At 42.5% G+C, this 24,808-nt stretch overlaps 1 protein-coding gene across 1 annotated transcript in view; it reads right to left on the bottom strand.

Annotated features, from left to right (window-relative positions):
- Nucleotides 1-11,358: 11,358 nt before the first annotated feature.
- Nucleotides 11,359-24,808, bottom strand: part of lmnb1 (lamin B1) — a 43,761-nt gene continuing 30,311 nt past the window's right edge. The window contains exons 10-12 of the mRNA XM_072281492.1: nt 20,618-20,737; nt 19,936-20,040; nt 11,359-12,005 (exon numbers count right to left, since the gene is read on the bottom strand). Coding sequence (XP_072137593.1) covers nt 11,964-12,005; nt 19,936-20,040; nt 20,618-20,737 — 267 coding nt within the window. The 3' untranslated portion in view covers nt 11,359-11,963. The remainder of the gene's footprint in view (nt 12,006-19,935; nt 20,041-20,617; nt 20,738-24,808) is intronic.

Below are 24,808 nucleotides of genomic sequence, written 5' to 3'. Positions count from 1 at the left end.
ATGTTCTTTAGGTGTCACCAGTTGCCAATTATTTTGTATTAAATACCCCCATCAGTTTTCTGTATTTGTTAGAGCTGACAACCTACCATTCTACTATGTCAAGTTGTCAAAAATGGACCATATTCCCTTTGGCACTCTAATTTTTATAGATGCACGATTAAGCATCTAATCTGGATGCATTATAGCTTGGAATGGTATCTGCCCTGCCCATGGACACAGTTAGCATGGAGAAACCAGCCTCCACTTCCCAGGCTCTGTCTACACTTGCTGCCTCAGCAAAGCTGCTAGCATAATTAAAGACCCAACCCACAGCAGACATTCTCCCTTCTCCCCTTTCTACCAGACAGAAGATGCGAAAGCTTGAACACATGTACCACCAGGCTCAAGGAAAGCTTTTATCCTGCTGATATAAGAATTAACTAGCCTGCTAGCACGATAAGTTGGACTCTAGAATTTACAATCTACCTCATTATGGTGTCGCACCTTACTGTTTGTATGCACAGCGCTTTCTGTAACATTGTTTTCCCTTGTGCACTGGTGTATTGGAAAGAGCTGTATGGATGTACATCAGTACATGAAACAATAGTAGTCCAATTTCTATATTGGGAAAAATCTCCATGCCCAGAGGAATTGAACAGGTTTGCGGTTCTATAAAAAGGCTAAGAGTGCGGCCCTGACGCAGGCAGGGATCTGAACTTGATATGGGAGCGTTACAGAAGTAGCCCAGTTAACAGAAGGCCAGCAGCCAAAACCCACAGAGCTGAATGAGATGTGATCTTTGGAGGAGAGGGCCTATCACTCCATTCTTCCCAGTTGCAATGAAGGCATTGTCAGAGGTGCAAAGATTTTAAAAATATATAGTCAAAGATACCGGAAAAATAGCTAAAATTCAAGACAGAAACAGGTCCCACAGTGCCATCTAGTGGCTACTGAAATAAATTGATTTTAAACTCGAATGAATGGATGTTATCAAAATCAATACGAACTTTAAATTCTTCATCTGTTGAATAGATTGTAATTTTCTATTACATTTACAGCCCAACAATCAACAGGATTGTATTACCTGTTGGAGCTCCAAACCATGACAATGGCAAAAAAGTCAAAAGCTGCTAAAATGAATATGGTTGTAAACTTGACACTAAGAGATGCTGTATTCTGAAAGGAACCTGCAACATTCATGTTTTCTGCAGCCAGTAGATAGAGAATGGAAAGTTGCATTCAATTCCCCAGATCAGGAGTGGGGAAAATCTGCATAGGTTTTCTATGGATGCAAGAGCAAAAACATCAGCTGCCTGTTACCCATGTGCACCCATGACAGCTATCAACAGAAAGCAAAAGCAATTGCACAGGCCATTTTCTCAGGCACAAAGAGCTAGCCAATGAAGAGACCACTAAGCCTCAACAAATTCACAACATAATCAGCACTACTAGGAGGTATGTAGTCATCTCCAAAACTATAAGCAGCCCATTGATTAAGTCTAAGAAATGCAGAAATGGCAACTCGCCAGACCTGCCGTTCACATTCCAAACCTTCCAGCTATCTGCATTCCTATGAACAGTCCTGTTCTAAACATGATTAATAACTGCCAACACAAGAAATTCTGCAGATGCTAGAAATCCAAAGCAGCACACACAAAATGCTGGAGTAACTCAGCAAGTCAGGCAACATCCATGGAAATGAACAAAGTTGACATTTCGGGCCAAGACCCTTACATATTACTCCACAATGCAATGCACTAGCTTTTCACTACAGCCAAACTGCCATCCTGACAAATGGTGTGTGTGGCCATACAAATGGATCCTCAATGTTTACAGCTAAGAAGATCAAAAAGTATTAAATATTCATCGAGGATTCTTCAAGTGGCAACAAAGGATAACAAACCACTCTAAAAGAAGTAACAAGCCATCTATAAATTTGCTGATGATACAACCATTGTTGGTAGAATCTCAGGTGGTGACAAGAGGGCGTACAGGAGTGAGATCTGCCAACTAGTGGAGTGGTGCCCCAGCAACAACCTGACACTCAAGGTCAGTAAGATGAAAGAGCTGATTGTGGCCTTCAGGAAGGGTAAGGCAAAGGAACACATACTAATCCTCATAGAAAGATCAGAAGTGGAGAGAGTGAGCAATTTCAAGTTCCTGGGTGTCAAGATCTCTGAGGATCTAACCTGGTCCCAACATATAGATGTAGTTATAAAGAAGGCAAGACATTGGGAGTTTGAAGAGATTTGGCATGTCAACAAATACACTCAAAAATTTCTGTAGATGTGGAGAGCATTCTGACAGGCTGCATCACTGTCTGGTATGGGGGGCCTACTGCACAGGAACAGAAGAAGCTGCAGAGGGTTGTAAATCTAGTCAGCTCCATCTTGGGTACTAGCCTACAAAGTACCCAGGACATCTTCAGGGAGCAGTGTCTCAGAAAGGCAGCGTCCATTATTAAAGACTTCCAGCACCCAGGGCATGCCCTTTTCTCACTTTTCTGTCAGGTAGGAGGTAGAGAAGCCTAAAAGCACACACTCAGCGATTCAGGAACAGCTTCTTCCCCTCTGCCATCCAATTCCTAAATGGATATTGAACTCTTGGACACTATCTCACTTTTTTTAAATATACCGTATTTCTGTTTTTGCATGTTTTTAATCTATTCAACATACGTAATTGATTTATTTATTTTTTCCCCCTTCTATATTATGTATTGCATTGAACTGCTGCTGCTAAGTTAACAAATTCCACGTCACGTGCTGGTGATAATGAACCTGATTCTGATTCTAAACACTTCAGGACTGGCTCCAGATTTTAATCCAGCTGGTTTATGCCACGCACTGAACAAGAACAGTAGCTTCTTCCTTCATACTGCTAGTAACATTTATTTTGTATTTGGAAGCAAATATATTTTAAAGTTTTTGATACTTAACAGGACATCCATTTCACACCCACTTCTCCCTAATTAATTGGGTTCAATATCAAGCAGTGCTGTCCAGTAGCTTCCTACGAAAGCTGATCTATAAGACCATAAGAAATGGCAACAAAATTAAGCCATTTGGACCATTGATTTTGTTCTATTCCCATCCTGGCTGACTTATTATCCCTCTTAATCCCATTCCCCAGTCTTCTCCCTGAAAACTTTGATATCCTTACTAATCAAGAACCTATCTACTTCCACATTAAATGTACCCAATGATTTGGCCTCCACAACCATCCGTGGCAATAGATTCTACAGGTTCACCAACCTCTGGCTTAAAAAAAAAAAACCTCTTCATCTATTCTAAAGGGACATCCTTGTATTATGAAGCAGTTCCCTGTGGTCCTAGATTCCCCCAATATAGAAAATATACTCCCCACGTTCACTATACCTATGCCTTTCAATATTCTATAGGTTTCAATGAGATCCCAAATATGCTTGGACTATCTGTACAAACAACATCTTTCTAATTTGGACCATTGTACCAAATTTTTGAAAATGTAACAAAAGAATGAAACAAGCAATAATTTATAAAATGTAGAATGTATTGCTGTTATGGAAGTGCACGTACCTAGCTTCTTGCTGAAAACAGGCAGGGGGTGGGGGAGGAGGAGGTTGGTGAGTTGATGCTTGCCGCTGCTTGCGTGGGGGGTGGATTTTGGGGTTCTAATGTTTTTCTGTCATTCATTCTTTTGGGGTTCTTCTGTTTTTCGTGGATGTCTGTGAAGTGTAAGAATTTCAGATTGTATACTATTTCAGTTGTTTACAATATATATTAATGACTTGGATGAGGGAATTAAATGCAGCATCTCCAAGTTTGCAGATGACACGAAGCTGGGTGGCAGTGTTAGCTGTGAGGAGGATGCTAAGAGGATGCAGGGCGACTTGGATAGGTTGGGTGAGTGGGCAAATTCATGGCAGATGCAATTTAATGTGGATAAATATGAAGTTATCCACTTTGGTGGCAAAAATAGGAAAACAGATTATTATCTGAATGGTGGCTGATTAGGAAAAGGGGAGGTGCAACGAGACCTGGGTGTCATTATACACCAGTCATTGAAAGTGGGCATGCAGGTACAGCAGGCGGTGAAAAAGGCGAATGGTATGCTGGCATTTATAGCAAGAGGATTCGAGTACAGGAGCAGGGAGGTACTACTGCAGTTGTACAAGGCCTTGGTGAGACCACACCTGGAGTATTGTGTGCAGTTTTGGTCCCCTAATCTGAGGAAAGACATCCTTGCCATAGAGGGAGTACAAAGAAGGTTCACCAGATTGATTCCTGGGATGGCAGGACTTTTATATGAAGAAAGACTGGATGAACTGGGCTTGTACTCGTTGGAATTTAGAAGATTGAGGGGGGATCTGATTGAAACGTATAAGATCCTAAAGGGATTGGACAGGCTAGATGTAGGAAGATTGTTCCCGATGTTGGGGAAGTCCAGAACGAGGGGCCACAGTTTGAGGATAGAGGGGAAGCCTTTTAGGACCGAGATTAGGAAAAACTTCTTCACACAGAGAGTGGTGAATCTGTGGAATTCTCTGCCACAGGAAACAGTTGAGGCCAGTTCATTGGCTATATTTAAGAGGGAGTTAGATATGGCCCTTGTGGCTACGGGGGTCAGGGGGTATGGAGGGAAGGCTGGGGCGGGGTTCTGAGTTGGATGATCAGCCATGATCATAATAAATGGCGGTGCAGGCTTTGAAGGGCCAAATGGCCTACTCCTGCACCTATTTTCTATGTATATACATTCTCCGATTGTAAATGGAACCATTTGAAATTACAAGCCAACCCCTACCTTAAACAGGCTACCTCTCAATGTCAGGCATAAGTAAAGTTTTGTAAATTGCCTGTTGGCCTTCAAGACTCATTAGTCAGAATAGTCGTTCCATTTTCTTAGAGAGCTGCAGAAAGCACAAATGCCACTCTGATCCAAAACAAATTACATAACATTTTCTGAGAGCAGGAGAGCTACTTTTAAGGGAATTCAAGGCTACAGAGTGCCCCATAGCAAACTGAGTCTTCTCCTACCTGCATACAGACAGAGGCTAAAGAACAAAGCTCTGGAGATTAGGACACCAAGGAGGTGGTTGCGGGAGGCGGAGGAGCAGGTATGAGTTGGTGGACCGGGCTGTACTCAAAGACTCATCTGTGGATCCCAGTGAATACACTGTGGTTGTCATGGACTTTATTTAAACAGTTGTAGACAAGTGTGTCCCCACTAAATGTTTCAGAGTCTTCCCCAACCAAAAGCCGGGGATGAACCATGAGACCTGCAGTCTGTTGAGGGCCAGTCAGAGGCATCCAAGTCCGGTGACCAACAAAGTTACAAGGGGTCTAGGTACAATCTCTGGAATACTAGCTCACAGGTGAAATGGCATTTCCAGACAAAACTTGAATCAACAAAGGATGCTTGACAGTCGTGGGTGGGCTTAAATACTATCACCTCTTATAAAGTAAAATCAAGCAACATAGGTGACAACAGGGCTTTGCTTCCAGATGAGCTCAATGCCTTCTATGCTCACTTTGACCATCAAAACATGGAGCAAACATTACAAAATCAGGAAAGCCCGATGATCCTGTGATTTCAGTCTCTGATGTTGACGTGTGAGCAGCCTTCAGCAGGGCGAACCCATGGCCTGGACAGGGTACCTGGCCAAGCACTAAAGCCCTATAACACTCACAAAATGCTAGAGGAACTCAGCAGGCCAGGCAGCATCTACGGAAAAGAGTACAGTTGATGTTTCGGGCCAAGACCCTTCAGCAGATCCTTGATTTCCTTACTTTCAGACCCAGGTCAGTTTGGATTGGCAACAACATCTCCTTCATGATCTCCAACAACACAGGTGCATCACAAGACTGTGTGCTTAGCCCACCCCCCCCCCACCCCCACCCCCACCCCCACCCCCACTCTATTCACTTTACACGGATGACTGTGTGGCTAAGCACAGCTCCAACACCATATTCAAATTTACTGATGACACCACTGTTGTAGGCCAAATCAAAGGTGGTGAGGAATCAGCATAGAGGAGGGAGGTTGGCAATCTGGCTGAGTGGTGCCACAACAACAACCTCTTACTCAATGTCAGCAAGACCAGGAATGGATTAGTGACTTTAGGAGATGGAAACCAGAGGTCCAAGGACCAGTCCTTATAGGAGAATCAGAGGTGGAGAGGGAGAAAAACTTTAAATTTCTTGGTGTTATTTTCGGGGACCTGTCCTGGGTCTGGTGTGCAAGTGCAATTAGGGGTTTGCAAAGAATCAGCATAACATCTAAAACTTTGACAAACTTCTATAGATGTGTGGTGGAGTATATTGATAGGCTGCTTCACAGCCTGGTATGGAAACACCAATGCCCTTGCTTGGAAAATCCTACAAAATGTAGTGGATACAGCCCAGTCCATCATGAGTTAAGCCCTCCCCACCATTGAGCACATCTACAAGAAGTGTTGTTGCAGGAAAGCAGCATCCATCATCAGGGACCCCCACCACCCAGGTCATGTCCTCTTCTCACTGCTGCCATCAGGAAGAAGGGACAGGAGTCTCAGGACTCACACCACCTGGTTTAGGAACAGTTATTACCCCTCAACCATTGGGGTCTTGAACCAAAGGGGATAATTTCACTTGCCACATCACTGTGATGTTTCCACAACACATGGACTCACTTTCAAGGACTCGATGTTCTCGATATTTATTGCTTATTTATTCATTAGTATTATTTTGTTCCTTTTGTATTTGCAGAGTTTGTTATCTTTTGCACACTGGCTGCATACCCAATTTTGTGTAGCCCAATTGATACTATTAGGGTTAGTTTTCTATTATGAAATTATTGAGTATGCCCACAAGAAAAAAATGTGACTCAGAGGGGAAGGGGGAGAAGAGGTGAGTTGTGGTGATATAGGAGATTAATTAGTTAGGGGAGCAAAAAGAGGTTCTGTGGATGAAAACAAGATTCTCGGATGGTATGTTGCCTCCCGGGTGCCAGGATCTATGACATCTCAGATCGAGTCCTCAGTGTTCTTAAGTGGGAAGGTGAACAGCCAGAGTTCATGGTCCATATGAGTACCAATGACTTAGATTGGAAGACTGACAAAGTTCTGCAAAAGGAGTTCAGGGAGTTGGGTGCTAAGTTAAAGGGCAGGCCCTTCAGGGTTGTGATTTCTGGATTGCTATCCATGCACATGCTATTGAGGCCAGAAATAGAAAGATTATACAGTTTGACACATGGCTAAGTAGTTTGGGTAGAGAGGGCATAAGAATTTTGGATTATCAGGCTCTCTTCCAGAGAAGATGGAACCTGTACAGAAGAAACAGTTTGCACCTGAACAGGAAGGGGACGAGGGGACTAATAGCCTAACAGCAAGATTTGCTAGTGCTACACAGGAGATGGGGATCTGGTGGTTAAACAAGAGTTAGGATGGGAGCCAGAATGCCAGAACAGAGTGGAGATTGATGTTCAGACAACAAAGTCAGGAATCAAAAGTTATGCTTGGTGCAACTAATGTCCTAAGCAGTGTATATTTCAATGCAAGAAGGCAGATGAACTCAGGATATGGATCAACAAATGGAATTATGATATTGTAGCCATTACTGAGCCATGGTTGCAGGAGGGGTAAGACTGGCACCTCAATATTCTGGAGTTGCAGAGAGATCACAGACTGCCACAAAAATACAAGATTTTTTTATAGTCGGTGATTTAAACTTTCCACATATTGACTGGGACTCCCATACAGTAAAAGGATTAGATCAGATAGTGTTTGTCAAATGAGTTTAGGAAAGTTTCCTTAACAATATGTACAAGTCCCAATGAGAGAGTGTGCAGTACTTGATCTGCTATTAGAGAATGAGGTAGGGTAAGTGACAGAAATTTGAGTAGTGGACACTTTACATTTAGTGATTATAATACCATTAGTTTCAAAATAAATATGGAAAAAGATAGGTCTGGTCTGAGAGTTGAGATTCCAAATTGGAGGAAGGCCAATTTTGATTGTAACAAAAAATGATCTGCAAGTGTTGAGTGGGACAGGCAGTTTTCTGGCAAAGATGTACTTTGTAAGTGGAAGGCCTTCAGAAGTGAAATTCTCAGGAGATAAACAGTCTATAGGAACAAGGCAAAGCTTGTATATGCCTGTCAGAATAAAATGTAAAGGTAATTTTAAACAAATCTTGGTTTCAAGAGATATTGAAGCCCTTGTTTGGGGGGGCGGGGAAGAGAAGAAGAGGTGCACAGCAGTTATAGGCAAGTAGGAACGAATGAGTTCTCGAGTACAAGAAATGCACAAGAACACAAAAAAATCAGGAGGGCTAAAAGAAGGCATGAGGTTGCCTTAGCAGACAAGGTGAAGGAGAATCCTAGGGTATTTTACATCTATGTTAAGAGCAAAAGGATTGCAAGGGTCAAAATTGGTCCTTTGGACGATCGGAATGGCAATCCATGCATGGAGCCAAAAGAGAAGGGGTAAGATTTTTTTTTTTTGCATCTATATTTACGCAAAAGGTAGAGTCTATAGAAGTGAAGGAAAGCAACATTGACTTCACGGACTCTATACAGATTACACAGAAGGAGATGCCTGCTCTCAAAGCAAATTAGGGTGGACAAATCCCCAGGGCCTGACAAAGATTTCCATGGACCCTGTGGGAGGCAAGTGCAGAAATTGCAGGGGCCCTATCAGAAACATTCAAATCATCCTTAGTGACAGGTGAGGTACCGGAGGATTGGAGGATACCCAATGTTGTTCCATTGTTTTAAGAAAAGGCTCTAAAAGTAAACCGGGAAATTATAAGCAGGTGAGACTAACATCAGTAGTGGGAAAGTTATTGGAAGGTATTCTAAGAGAATAGATATCTGAGTATTTGATAGACAGGGATTGATTAGGGATAGTCAGTATGGCTTCATGTGTGGTAGGTCGTGTCTAACCAGTCTTAGAGCTTTTCAAAAAATGTTACCTGGAAAGATGATGAAAGCAAGGCAGTGGATGTTGTCTACATAGACTTTAGCAAGGTACTTGACAACATCACACTTTGGAGGTTGATCAAGAAGGTTCAGTATTCAAGATAAGGTAGTAAATTGTCAAAAACAAAGGAGGTGGTTGTGGACTACTAGAGGAATGGAGACAGGCTAACCCCTATTGACATCAATGGATGCAGGGTTGAGAGGGTAAGCAGCTCCTAGTTCCTCGGCACACACATCACCAAGGATCTCACATGGTCTGTACAGACTGGCTGTGTGGTGAAAAAGGCATAGCAGCACCTATTTCACCTCAGGCAGTTGAAGAAGGTTGGTATGGGCCCCAAATCCTAAGAACTTTCTACAGGGGCACAATTGAGAGCATCCTTACTGGCTGTATCACTGCGTGGTATGGGAACTGTACCTCCCTTAATCACAGGACTCTGCAGAGAGTGGTGCGGACAGCCCAGCACAGCTGTAGATGCGAACTTCCCACTATTCAGGACATTTACAAAGACAGGTGTGTAAAAAGGGCCCAAAGGATTAATTCATGCTGATACAATTGTATTTTTATGTTATAATCAACTGTCCTGTTGTACATACTATTTATTATAAATTAATACAAGTTGCACATTTAGACAGATGTAACAGATTTTTACTCATGTATATGAAGGATGTAAGTAATAAAGTCAATTCCTATTAAATTCAATTGGTTTAGACATTGGCCTTGTGGGAGAGGCCAGAGTGTGGTAGTCAATGGTTGCCCCTCTGATTGGAGGCCTGTGACCAGCGGAGTGCTTACAGGGATTGGTGCTGGATCCATTGTTGTTTGTCATGTCTATCAATGATCTGGGTGATAATGTGGTTAACTGTACCAGCAAATTTGCAGATGATACCAAGATTGAGGTTGGAGTGGACAGCAAGGAAGTCTATCAGAGCTAGTAGTGGGATCTGGACCAGACAGAAAAATGGCTAGTGAAATTTAATACAGCCAAGTGCAAGATAGCAGGACCAATCAGGGTAGGTCTTAAACAGGGAACAGTAGAGCACTGTGGAGTGTTGCCGTATAAAGGGATCTGGGAATACAAGTCCATAATTCATTGAAAGTGGAATCATTGGTAGATAGAGTTGTAAAGAAAGCCTTCATAAATTACTATATTGAGCACAGGAGATGGGACATTATGTTGAAGTTGTACAAGATGTTGGTGAGGCCTAATTTGGAATATTGTGCTGGTGGAAACAGACAACATCTCAGGCCAAGACACTTCATCGATCCAGAGTTCCTCCAGCATCTTGTGTGTGTTGCTTGGATTTTCCAGCATCTGCAGATTTTTTTTTGTCTTGGGGTATTGTGTGCAGCTTTGGTCACCTACCTACAGAAAAGATATAAATTAGGTTGAAAGAATATGGAGAAAATTTACAAGAATGTTGTCAGGACTGGAGGACCTGTGATACAAGGAAGATTGAATAGGTTAGGGCTTTATTCCTTGGAACACAGAAAATTGAAGGGAGATTTGATTGAAGTATACAAAATTATGAAGGGTATAGATAGGGCAAGTGCAAGCAGGGTTTTTCCACTGAGATTGGATGGGACTACAACTGGAGCTCATGGGTTAAAGGTGAAAGGTGAAGGGAAACATGATGGGGAAACTTCTTCATGTGAAGTCGTGAGAGTGTGGAATGAGCTGCCGGCACAAGTGGGTGTATGTCAATTTGATTTCAACGTTTAAGGGAAGTTTGTATCGGTACATGGACGGTAGGGGTATGGTGGGCAATGGTCCCAGTGCAAGTTGATAAGAATAGGTAGTTTACAAACTAGGTGGGCTGAAGGGCCAACTCAGTGCTGTACTTTCTATGACCATGAAGTGGGCTGCCCATCACTCAACAACCCACGTATTTGAAGCTAGCCTTACCACAGGTCAATTTACAATGACCAACAAACCTATCAACCGGTAGGACATTGGACTGTGGGAGGATACCTGAGCAATCGGAGGAGACTCGCGTGGTCCCAGGGACAACGTACAAACATTCTGACAGAGGACACTGGAATTGAACTCCAAACTCTGATAGAATAAACATGAAGGTAAATTTCCTAAACAAGGGAATTGCATTTATATGGCTTTCTTTATCCAAGTTTTCACTAGGAAGCAGATGTTATTGTTGCCTCTCTCTAGCCAGAAGTTTGGAGTAATCCAAAAAAAATCAGCATGAATATTAATTGCAAATGCTTTAGTTGTCAAAGCTTTTCAATCATCTACCAAATTCCCATCACTGTACTTAACCTACAAAGCCTATTATTATAAATCTTGAAAAGCAGAAAAGTGGATAAAGAAAGCTGAAATGCCATCAAGATCACATTCAAATTTAGAAATACTCAAGGAACTGGTAATGGTGCCAATTTTAATCAAAACTACTTTGATCTGCCTTGAAATTTAAAGATCCAGATTCAGCTCCAGAAAATAACAAGTTTTATTTATATTTGCCATGGAAACTCAAGTAGGCCACCACCTAATTAAAACGTCTGCATACCATATTCCCCTCCACTAAAAGGGTACACTACAAACAAGTTTTCAAAGTTTTTTTTGTGTGGTACATTTTGGCCAACTTAGCATTAACAATTTTAAAAAAGACATCAAGATTAATGTGCTGTTCTATTTATAAATTTACAAGTCTTCATCAAAAATGCCTTTTCACCCATTTCCTGCTATAGATTTGAATTCAAAGTCAAGTTCACACTTGCAAGCTGCCCAAGATGACTCTGGTTTCTGAAACTACACAAATTACTTTTCATTGGTTTCATCTGTAATCAGGTTCAGATAAACATCTTCTGTAGTTTTAAAAAGTCATTCACATTAAGTTTTGTTAAATTCTAGTCCTTGCAATGTTCTAAAAATGCTCAGTAATAATATAAAAAAAGTCCTGAACCATGTCATGTGTACAAAAGGAAATGAAAATATCTAAAATACAAAATACAAAAATATTTTGAATTTCTAAATATTAAAAGTTTAACATAGGCAGTAATAAGTTTTTGAAGAAGTGGTCTTGGAAGATGCTGATCACATTACTGCACAGCTTCTGTTAGCTGCTCTTGGATCTCCCTAAAAAACAAAAAGAAAATCAATGAGTAATTTAGTTTTAGTGAACTATTAGAATTCAGAACAATTTGATTTATTCCACTCCAGATGAAAATTAAGCACACATTATTTGCAATAATGGCAGGGTGACTGCATTTAATATTATTTAATTAAACCAAGGGTATTTAAAAAGCTATCAGCACTTTCTACCATTGGAGCAGCATATTACAATTGATCTGATCCTGTTGAAATTCAAAAATGCAGTAATATACAGCTGCTAATTCCATTTGGTTGACAGGTGGTGGGAGAGGTGAACATATGATTAGGAGCTGCATTGTAGTGGTTTATGTGAATGCCAGTTCATTGGGTATATCTGAAAATGAAGGTTAATAGGGTTGTGATTAGTAAAGATGTCAAAGGTGACAAAGATGGCAGGAGAATGGAGTTGGGAAGGATAATAAATTAGCCAATGTGGACTGGTGCAGCAGGCTTGATGGGCCAAATAGCCTAATTCTGCAGTCTTATGGATCACTCAAGTAACATGTGCAAGCACGTCACAGAACCAAACTTAGATCAAATCATGGCAGAAAGGCGAAAGATTTAAATCCATTTAATTAAATAACGAGGAATAATAACCGTGAAACCAAGCTGTCAAAATCACAGGTTGACAAATACTCTAAGGAAATTTCCACCACAACTTGGTTTCAACTATATGCAACTCCAGACTCAAAACTCTGGTTTGTCATTCAGTGGTATAAAAACTGGGTGTGTACTTGGAGCTCTGACCTACACAGCTAACGACTTGCTGGTGCTGGATTAAATGTGGATGGCAAGTTTCTCCCCCACCAAACCCCTGCTCAGCCAGGTAGAGGTGATGATTTGAAAAACTTATGTCATACAATGTCAATGATTATGTTCTACAATTCGCTTAGCAATTTACCAATATGATTTTCACTGCAACCCAGTACGTGTGATAACAATAAACCAATTTCCAACGTAGAAACTAAGTGCATAGAATGCACTGTTGGGACATTTCAATACCCATCAAGCCTGGTTTAGTTAGTAGCACAAGCACTACCATAACAAAGAGGATATTGCAGTCAGACAGGATATGCTGCAGGTCACAGTGAACAGACACAAGTGATAAAATCATTTGAACCAGTCCTCCCCAGATCTATCTGGACATACAGGTGCAGTGGCATGCAGAAGTCTGGGCACCCCGGTCAAAACTTCTTTTACTTTGAATAGCTAAGTAAAAGATCAACTGATTTCCAAAAGGTATAAAGTTAAGATGACACACTTCTTTAATATTTTAAGAAAACTTTTATTTCCATCTTTTACAGTTTCAAAAATAACAGAAAAGGAAAAGGGCCCGAAGCAAAAGTTTGGGCACCCTACATGGCAGTACTTAGTAACACCCCCTTTGGCAAGCATCACAGCTTGTAAACGCTTTTTGTAGCCAGCTAAGTCTCTCTCAATTCTTGTTTGGGGGATTTTCACCCATTCTTCCTTGCAAAAGGCTTCTAGTTCTGTGAGATTCTTGGGCCGTCTTGCATGCACTGCCCTTTTGAGGTCTACCCACAGATTCTCGATGATGTTTAGGTCGGGGGACTGTGAGGGCCATGGCAAAACCTTCAGCTTGCGCCTCTTCACCACTTACACCTCGGACTTAACTACTGCACAGAGTCTTGTCATCTTCAGAAGTTTTCGGATGACTCTGCCGTAGTTGGATGCATCAGCAAAGGAGATGAGTTTGTGTACAGGGCTACGGTAGGAAACTTTGTCACATGGTGTGAGCAGAATTATCTGCAGCTTAATGTGAAAAAGACTAAGGAGCTGGTGGTAGACCTGAGGAGAGCTAAGGTACCGGCGACCCCTGTTTCCATCCAGGGGGTCAGTGTGGACATAGTGGAGGATTAAAAATACCTGGGGATACGAATTGACAATAAACTGGACTGGGCTAAGAACACTGAGGCTGTCTACAAGAAGGGTCAGAGCCGTCTCTATTTCCTGGAGACTGAGGTCCTTTAACATCTCCGGGATGATGGTGAGGATGTTCTACAAGTCTGTGGTGGCCAGTAATATCATGTTTGCGGTTGTGTGCTGGGGCAGCAAGCTGAGGGTAGCAGACACCAACAGAATCAACAAACTGATTCGTAAGGCCCGTGGTGTTGTGGAGATGGAACTGGACTCTCTCACGGTGGTGTCTGAAAAGAGGATGCTGTCTAAGTTGCATGCCATGTTGGTCAATGTCTCCCATCCACTACATAATGTACTGGTTGGGCACAGGAGTACATTCAGCCAGAGACTCATTCCTCCGAGATGCAGCACAGAGCATCATAGGAAGTCATTCCTGCCGGTGGCCATCAAACTTTACAACTCCTCCCTTGGAGGGTCAGACACCCTGAGCTGATAGGCTGGTCCTGGACTTATTTCATAATTTACTTATTACTATTTAACTATTTATTACTATTTTGCTATTACTATTTATTATTTCCATGACTATTACTATTTACTAATAGTAGTATTACTATTATTTATGGTGCAACTGTAACGAAAACCAATTTCCCCCGGGATCAATAAAGTATGACTCCCACTCCTACAGTAGCCTCTTGTGGACTTTTTTGGTGTATGTAGGTTCATTATCCTGTTGTAGAAGCTATCCTTTTTTCATCTTCAGCTTTTTATTTTGCAGACAGTGTGATGTTTGCTTCCAGAATTTGCTGGTATTTAATTGAATTCATTCTTCCCTCTGCCAGTAAATGTTTCCCATGCCACTGGCTGCAACAGAACCCCAAAACATGATCGATCCACCCCCGTGCTTAACAATTAGAGAGGTGTTCTTTTCATGAAATTCTGCCCCTTTTTTCTCCAAACATACCTTTGCTCATTGCAGCCAAAAAGTTCTATTTTAACTTTACCAGTCCACAGGACTTGTTTCCAAAATGCATCAGGCTTGTTTAGATATTGCTTTGAACCTTTTGAATAGAACTTTTTGGCTGCAATGAGCAAAGGTATGATTGGAGAAAAAAGGGTGCAGAATTTCATGAAAAGAACACCTCTCCAACTGTTAAGCACGGGGGTGGATCAATCATGCTTTGGGCTTGTGTTGCAGCCAGTGGCACGGGAAACATTTACTGGTAGAGGTAAAAATGAATTCAATTAAATACCAGCAAATTCTGGAAGCAAACATCACACCGTCTGTAAAAAAGCTGAAGATGAAAAGAGGATGGCTTCTACAACAGGATAATGAACCTAAACACACCTCAAAATCCGCAATGGACTACCTCATGAGGCGCAAGCCGAAGGTTTTGCCATGGCCCTCACAGTCCCCTGACCTAAACATCATCGAGAATCTGTGGATAGACCTCAAAAGAGCAGTGCATGCAAGATGGCCCAAGAATCTCACAGAACTAGAAGCCTTTTGCAAGGAAGAATGGGTGAAAATCCCCCAAACAAGAATTGAAAGACTCTTAGCTGGCTACAGAAAGCGTTTACAAGCTGTGATACTTGCCAAAGGGGGTGTTACTAAGTAGTGTTGTGCAGGGTGCCCAAGCTTTTGCTTCGGGCCCTTTTCCTTTTTTTGTTATTTTGAAACTGTAAAAGATGGAAATAAAAAAGTTTTCTTGCATAAAATATTAAAGAAACATGTCATCTTTAACTTTATGGTTCATATTTTACTCACTTAGCTATTCACAGTAACAGAAATTTTGACCAGGGGTGCCTAAACTTTTGCATGCCACTGTATTTATTGGATATATGGCACAACCTCACACTCAACGTCAGCAAGAGGAGAAATTGATTTTGGAGAGTCCTCATGGTGGGCTCCGTGGTTGAAAGGATTAGCAGCTTCAAGGTCTCAGCACCAATCACAAAGGAGGCACTTCTACAAATGTACAGTGGAGAGCATTTGGACTGGATGCATCACAGCCTAGTATGGCGCTTCCAATGCCCAGGATCACAAGAGGGCACAGAGGGTTGCAGACTCAGCTAGATCCATTGTAGTACACTTCTCCCCCCCACCCCACCCATCATGATAATCATTGGGGATTTTAACATGAGTGGATTGGGGAAAACCAGGCCAGTACTGGACCTCGAGAGAGAGAATTTGTAGAATGTCTAAGGGATGGCCTTTTAGAACAGCTTGTTGAGCCCACTAGGGGATCAGCTGTGCTGGACTGGGTGTTGTGCAATGATCCAGAGGTGTAAGACAGCTTACAATTAAGGAACCCTTAGGCAACAGTAATCACAATATAATCAAGTTCACTTTAAATCTGAGAAGGAGAAACTAAATTCCAATGTGTCAGTATTTCAGTAGAATAAAGGAAATTACAATGGCATAAGGGAACTGGCCAATGTTGACCAGAAAGGGACACTAGCAGGAAGGACAGCAGAGCAGCAATGGCTGGAGTTTCTCTGAAAAATGAGGGAAGAGCAAGACAGATATATTCCAAAGAAGAAGAAATTTTTGAATGGAAGAAGGGCACTACCGTGGCTGACAAGTGAAGTCAGAGCCAAAGTAAAAGCAAAAGAGAGGACATACAAGGAAGCCAAAGCTAGTGGGAAGATAGAGGATTGGGAAGCTTTTAAAAACTTGCAGGAGGAAACTAAGGTCATTAGGAAGGAAAAGGTGAATTATGAAAGAAGCTGGCAACTAATATCAAAGAAGATACAAAAAGCTGCTTTTTTTTTATAAAAAAAGTATATAAAGGGTCAAAGAGAGTAGATATAAGACCAATAGAAAATAATGCTGGAAATATTGTAATGAGAGATGCAGAGATGGCAGAGGAACTGAATACGTATTTTGCATCAGTCTTCACAGTGGAAGACACCTGCAGTACACCAGACATCAGGAGTGTCAGGGAAATGAAGTATGTGCAATGAAAATTACGACCGAGAAGGTGCTCAGGAAGCTTAATGGTCTGAGGGTGGATAAATCATCTAAACATGATGGAATGAACCCTTGAGTTCTAAAGGAAGTAGCTGGAGAGATAGTGGAGGCATTAACAATGATCTTTCAAGAGTCAACAAATTCTAGCATTGTACCGGATGACTGGAAAATTGCAAATGTTACTCCGCTATTTAAGAAGGGTGGGAGGCAGCAGATAGGAAACTATAGACCTGTTAGCCTGACATCAGTGGTTGGGAAGCTGTTGAAATCGATTGTTAGGGATGAGATTACAGACTAATTGGAGGCACATAACAAGACAGGCCAAAGCCAACATGGTTTCCTGAAAGGAAAATCCTGCATGACTAAACCACTGCAATTTTTTTTGAGGAAATTACAAGCAGGTAGACAAAGGAGATGCAGTAGATGTGGTGTACACAGATTTTCAGAAGGCCTTTGACAAGGTGCCACATGAGACTGCTTAGCAAGACAAGAGCCCATGGAATTACAGGGAAGTTACTAGCATGGATGGAGCATTGGCTGATCGGCAGAAAACAGGGAGTGGGAATAAAGAGGTTCTATTCTGGCTGGCTGCTGGTTAACAGTGGAGTTCCACAGGGGTCGGTGTTGGGACCGAGGCTTTTTACAATGTACGTCAATGATGTGGACTATGGGATTAATGGATTTATGGCTAAATTTGCCGATGATACAAAGATAGGTGGAGGAGTGGGTAGTATTTAGGAAACAGAGAGCCTGCAGAGAGACTTAGATAGTTTAGGGGAACGGACAAAGAAGTGGCAAATGAAATACAATGTTGGAAAGTGTATGGTCATGCACTTTGGTGGAAGAAATAAACGGGCAGACTATTATTTAGATGGGGAGAGAATTCAAACTACAGAGATGCAAAGGGACTTAGGAGTCCTTGTGCAGGATACCCTAAAGGTTAGCCTCCAGGCTGAGGAGTCAGTGGTGAAGACGGCGAATGTAATGTTGGCATTCATTTCTAGAGGTATAGAATATAAGAGCAGGGATGTGATGTTGAAGCTCTATAAGGCACTCGTGAGACCACATCGAGTATTGTGTGCAGTTTTGGGCTCCTTATTTTAGAAAGGATATACTCAAGTTCCTGGGTGTCAAGACCTGAGGATAACCTGGTCCCAATATATCAATGTAGTTATAAAGAAACCAAGACAGTGGCTATACTTCATTAGGAGTTTGAAGAGATTTGTCACGTCAACAAATACACTCAAAAACTTCTATAGATGTACTGTGGAGAGCATTCTGACAGGCTGCATCACTGTTTGGTATGGGGAAGGGGGCTACTTCACAGGACCGAAAGAAGCTACAAAGGGTTACAAATCTAGTCAGCTCCAACTGGATACTTAACTACAAAGTACCCAGGACATCTTCAGGGATCGGTGTCTCAGAAAGGCAGCGTCCAATTTTAAGGACCTCCGGCACCCAGGGCATGCCCTTTTCTGACCGTTACCATCAGGTAGGAGGTACAGAAGCCTGAAGGCACACACTCAGTGATTCAGGAACAGCTTCTTCCCGTCTGCCATCCGATTCCTAAATAGACATTGAACCCTATCTTACTTTTTCTTAATGTACAGTATTTGTTTTTTTGCACATTTTTAATCTATTCAATATACGTATACTGTAATTGATTTACTTATTTTTTTACATTCTGAATGTTAAAAGGCCTGAACAGATTAGATATGGCAAAGTTATTTCCAATGGTTTGCCAGTCTGGGACAAGAGGGACAAGAGGGACAAGAGGGCACGACTTCATTTAGAACAGGGATGCGGAGAAATTACTTTAATCAGAGGGTGGTAAATCTGTGGAATTTGTTGCCACAAGCGGCTGTGGAGGCCAAGTCGTTGGGTGTATTTAAGGTAGAGATAGGTTCTTGATTAGCCAGGGCATCAAAGGGTATGGGGAGAAGGCAGGGGAGTGAAGATGACTGGAAGAATTGGATCAGCCCGTGATTGAATGGAGAAGCAGACTTGATGGGCCAAATGGCTTGCATCTGCTCCTGTACCTTATAGCCTTATGATCTCTGAGGATATCTATAAAAGGCAGTGACTCAAGAAAGTAGCACCCATCATTAAAGACCCTCACCATCTGTGACATGCCCTCTTCACCTTACCACCACCACAGACAAGGTACAGGAGCCTGGAGACACACACTCAAATTCAAGTTACCCCAGGCCATGAGATTTCTGAATGACCCATGAACACAACCTCATTTGTGTGTGTGTTTTTTAAAAACACTATTTCTGTAACTTAGTGATTTTTATCTTGCACAGTACTGCTGCCACAAAAGAAATTTCATAACGTATGTCAATGACAATAAACTAGATTCTGATTCTTTATGAGCAGTGATCTAACAAGACTTGCAAATGCACATGGATCTTCTAAAAGTGTAGATATGCACAAGGAAAACCACAGCTGTTTGAACATCAAGATATGTACACAATATTTGTCACATAGAGAGGGTAGAAAGTGCGGATAATGTAGCTCCATAAGTTCCGAACTAAAATGAACTAAAGGTTGCTACTGCCTTAACAAAATGTTTAATGCTGACCAGACAAGTGTCTTCTGGAACAGGATGCCCTCATGCATATTCATCTCAAAGAATGAGAAAATGCTTCAAAATACAGAGCTGCCAAAAAGTTAACTTCCTTGGTAATAATGTCAAGATTGACAATACCAAAAATTTTCTTAAAATTTTCCTTCTGGAGAAAGCGAGCACTAGATAAATATTCAAAGGCCAATGATTCATGGTATATTTCATCTCATTTCTTTCCTCCCTTCATCAACAGTATTGCTGAGCATGAGCACCTGCATTACCTCTAAACATTTGGTTAACTTAAAGGACTTGTCCAACAGGGAGAACATCTGTCAACATCACTCCATCATTACAACCTATGAATCAGGCTGCAATCGCTTACACATTCGTTCCATTAATGATGTAACCTGAAACTTGGCTGTATCAGCTAATATAACCACAAGTATTCCTCCAAATTTCCATTGCAAGACTTCAATTGTAAGAGGAAAACATACTTGTTGATGGAAAAGGTCTTCATCTTTAATCTCAACTTCCTCCTCCTCCACCTCCTCTTCCTCTGGTGGAGTAGTGGTAAAGACTGTAGTTCTCTCAGCCACTTCCTTCAAAGAGAAAGTAGCAAAGTTCATTTCCAGATATGACGTAGTGTCTAAAACCACAGATTTATAGAGAAACAGTGTAGCGTAGGCCCTTTGAACCACTCTGCACAGCAACCCCTCCCCCCCCCGATTTAATAATGGCATAAAGACCAATTAACCAACTAACTGGTATGTCTTTGGATTGTGGGAGGAAACCAAAGCACCCGGACGAAACCCATGCAGTCACAGAAAGAACCTACGAACCCCTTAAAGGCAGCAGTGGGAATTGAACCCAGGTTGCCTATACTGTAAAGCGTTGTGTTAACCACCATGCTAAATTCACAGCAATCCCCATTCTACAAAGCACCTTTAAATTTCCAGGTAACAATTAAGGAAAAATAATTATTCTCTATCTTTTCAGAGATTGCTATCAAATGACTGAAGCACTTTCATTTAATTGTACACAATACCACCCCATTTCAACACCATGAGACAATAATCTACGTTCGTTTGAACGCATTTCCCATCCCTTTCTAATTTTAAAAAAATGAATGTGGTACAATTTTGCCAAATTTCTCGCAGCAACCAAAAGAAACATTACCTCTCCCTGAGAATTCCTGAGAGTTACTTTCACATCTGCCCCTGTGCCCCAGGCTTTTTGATTCTTCCAGATCAGATTGCTTGGTGGAGTAGATGCTACACCAGCATCAGCAGCCCAGATCTAAAATGATGAAATTATTGATAATTAAGCACAGGGCGTAAAAAGGGTATTGGGAGTACAAATACAAAAATCAATGTTGAAACTCAGACCATAAATATCATAAAATCAAACCTAGCATTAGGCATTTCTACAGGGCGGCAACAAAAAAGTAGAGGTAATGCACAGATCACAGTTTGATCATTGTAAAAACATATCATCTTAACATCCTCTCACAACATGTGGAAAACAAGACTAATCTAAATCCTAAACAACAGGAATTCTGCAGATGCTGGAAATTCAAGCAACACACATCAAAGTTGCTGGTGAACGCAGCAGGCCAGGCAGCATCTCTAGGAAGAGGTGCAGTCGATGTTTCAGGCCGAGACCCTTCGTCAGGACTAACTGAAGGAAGAGTGAGTAAGGGATTTGAAAGTGGGAGGGGGAGGGGGAGATCCAAAATGACAGGAGAAGACAAGAGGGGGAGGGATGGAGCCAAGAGCTGGACAGGTGATTGGCAAAAGGGGATATGAGAGGATCATGGGACAGGAGGTCCGGGAAGGAAGACAAGGAGGGGGGGGGGGGGACCCAGAGGATGGGCAAGGGGTATATTCAGAGGGACAGAGGGAGAAAAAGGAGAGTGAGAGAAAGAATGTGTGCATAAAAATAAGTAACAGAAGGGGTACGGGGGGGAGGTGGGGCATTAGCGGAAGTTAGAGAAGTCGATGTTCATGCCATCAGGTTGGAGGCTACCCAGACGGAATATAAGGTGTTGTTCCTCCAACCTGAGTGTGGCTTCATTTTTACAGTAGAGGAGGCCGTGGATAGACATGTCAGAATGGGAATGGGAATGGGATGTGGAATTAAAATGTGTGGCCACTGGGAGATCCTGCTTTCTCTGGCGGACAGAGCATAGATGTTCAGCAAAGCGGTCTCCCAGTCTGCGTCGGGTCTCGCCAATATATATCGGGAGCACCGGACGCAGTATATCACCCCAGCCGACTCACAGGTGAAGTGTTGCCTCACCTGGAAGGACTGTTTGGGGCCCTGAATGGTGGTAAGGGAGGAAGTGTAAGGGCATGTGTAGCACCTGTTCTGCTTACACGGATAAATGCCAGGAGGAAGATCAGTGGGGAGGGATGGGGGGGACGAATGGACAAGGGAGTTGTGTAGGGAGCGATCCCTGCGGAATGCAGAGAGAGGGGGGGGAGGGAAAGATGTGACTCTCACAGCTATCTGGACTATTCCTCTTCTCACCCTGTCTCTTGCAAAAACGCCATCCCCTTCTCGCAATTCCTCCGTCTCCGCCGCATCTGCTCTCAGGATGAGGCTTTTCATTCTAGGACGAGGGAGATGTCTTCATTTTTTAAAGAAGGGGGCTTCCCTTCCTCCACTATCAACTCTGCTCTTAAACGCATCTCCCCCATTTCACGTACATCTGCTCTCACTCCATCCTCCCGCCACCCCACTAGGAATAGGGTTCCCCTGGTCCTCACCTACCACCCCACCAGCCTCCGGGTCCAACATATTATTCTCCGTAACCTCCGCCACCTCCAATGGGATCCCACCACTAAGCACATCTTTCCCTCCCCCCCCTCTCTGCATTCCACAGGGATCGCTCCCTACACAACTCCCTTGTCCATTCATCCCCCCCATCCCTCCCCACTGATCTCCCTCCTGGCACTTATCCGTGTAAGCGGAACAAGTGCTACACATGCCCTTACACTTCCTCCCTCACCACCATTCAGGGCCCCAAACAGTCCTTCCAGGTGAGGCAACACTTCACCTGAGAGTCAACTGGGGTGATATACTGCATCCGGTGCTCCCGATGTGGCCTTTTATATATTGGCGAGACCCAACGCAGACTGGGACACCGCTTTGCTGAACATCTACGCTCTGTCCGCCAGAGAAAGCAGGATCTCCCAGTGGCCACACATTTTAATTCCACATCCCATTCCCATTCTGACATGTCTATCCACGGCCTCCTCTACTGTAAAAATGAAGCCACACTCAGGTTGGAGGAACAACACCTTATATTCCATCTGGGTAGCCTCCAACCTGATGGCATGAACATCGACTTCTCTAACTTCCGCTAGGCCCCACCTCCCCCTCGTACCCCTTCTGTTACTTATTTTTATGCACACATTCTTTCTCTCACTCTTTTTCTCCCTCTGTCCCTCTGAATATACCTCTTGCCCACCCTCTGGGTCCCCCCCCACCTTGTCTTTCTTCCCGGACCTCCTGTCCCATGATCCTCTCATATCCCCTTTTGCCAATCACCTGTCCAGCTCTTGGATCCATCCTTCCCACTCCTGTCTTCTCCTATCATTTTGGATCTCCCCCTCCCACTTTCAAATCCCTTACTCACTCTTCCTTCAGTTAGTCCTGACGAAGGGTCTCCGCCTGAAACGTCGACTGCACCTCTTCCTAGAGATGCTGCCTGGCCTGCTGCGTTCACCAGCCACTTTGATGTGTGTTGCTTAATCTAAATCCTATACCATCTCAGTCAAGGAGTGTGTGGAGTACAATTCATAAAGCTTGTAGAATGTCACATTTAAACCAGTTCTACTCCTCGCTCTGGAATATCCCTGAGATACGCTTTGGGAAAAGAATGGTGTACTGGAAAGAATGGAAGATTAAAGGTGTAAATGCAGTAGGTGATCTCTATGAGAATGGGATTTTTATGTCATATGTGGATTTGCAGAGGAAATATAACTTTGTAGGTAAAGCGAATTTTTGGAAGTATTTGCAAATAAGATATTGCCTTAGTAGCATACTCAAGAATGATGACTCACAAAGTGACCCTTTAACTGAATACTTTACATTACCACAGTAAGTTCATAAAGCACCAGTGTTTTATAAAATGTTAAGCATTCTGTGGGTGAATCGTGTAACAATCTCAAAACAGTATTTCAGAGGGATCTTGGAAGCGATATTGAAGATAATGAGTGGTCAAATATCAAATGTGGGTAGACATATTAGGGAAGCGAAAGGGAAATTTATTCAAGATAGTACACAGGTATTATTGGACACCAACTAGACTCTACAAAATGGGGATTTTCACACGATTTGGGAGTGTTCCATAGTTCGTCCATTTTGGCGTAAAGTTCTTGATTTGTTGGGGAATTGGTCGGGTTCCACACTGCCCTAGTGCCCACAGCTTTGTCTCCTGGGTGATAGGACAATGATACCTAATGTAAACAATGACAAATTTACTATTTTAAAGGTGGGTCTCATCACACCTGCAAGAATTATATTGCAAAACTGGAAAACACCCAGATGTCCCACTGTGAAGGAATGGACTGAGGAAAAGATTAAGATTTCATCATATGAGCACACGTTGGGAAGAATTAACAGTGAGGAAAAAGTGCAAGATGCGTGGTATCAATTTTGGTTGTATGTTAATTTAAACTTAAATTAGAACTTCTTTCTGTTTCTAAGTTTTACTTGTTTTCCTGTCATGGGATGGCTGTGTAAATATGCTGCACTCTATCTGCTCTGTGACATGCTGTGCTGCTTTGAAAAATAAGAATAAATAAAACAAAAAATTGAATTTCAAAAAAAAAAAACACCATATCATCTAGATGGGGCTAGAACTACAAGGCAATGACTGTCAACAATTTATGAACAGCACGAATTTCTTAACAAGGCTGAAGTGTGATCCTACCAGGGTCCATGAAATAAAGAAGAGAAATTCTGCAGATACTGGAAATCCAAAGCAACAAACACAAAGTTCTGGAGGAACTCAGGCCAGGCAGCATCTATGGAAATGAATAAACAGTCTACGTTTCGGGCCAAGACCCTTCTTCAGGACTGGAAAGGAAGAGGCAGATGACAGAATAGACAAGTGAGGAGAGGGGAAGGAGGAAAGGTAAAGGCAAAAGGTGCTGTCATGTGCTTAGGGAAAGTAAATGCCTAGAGAAAGGAACCTAACTGGGGAGGCAGAGTGGACCACAGGGGCGGGGGGAGGAGAGAGAAAGGCCCGAGGGAGGTGATAGGCAGATGAGAAGAGGTAAGAAGCCAGATTGGGGAATAGAAGAAGGGACAGGGGAAAGGGGGAAAGGTTTTCTTTTAAAAACCAGAAGGAAAAATTGA

This window comes from Mobula birostris, chromosome 17 (assembly GCF_030028105.1).
Source record: "Mobula birostris isolate sMobBir1 chromosome 17, sMobBir1.hap1, whole genome shotgun sequence".
In the NCBI taxonomy this organism is placed as follows: domain Eukaryota; kingdom Metazoa; phylum Chordata; class Chondrichthyes; order Myliobatiformes; family Myliobatidae; genus Mobula; species Mobula birostris.
Note: the sequence above shows the minus strand (reverse complement) of the source record. Positions and strands in the feature narration are given on the sequence as shown.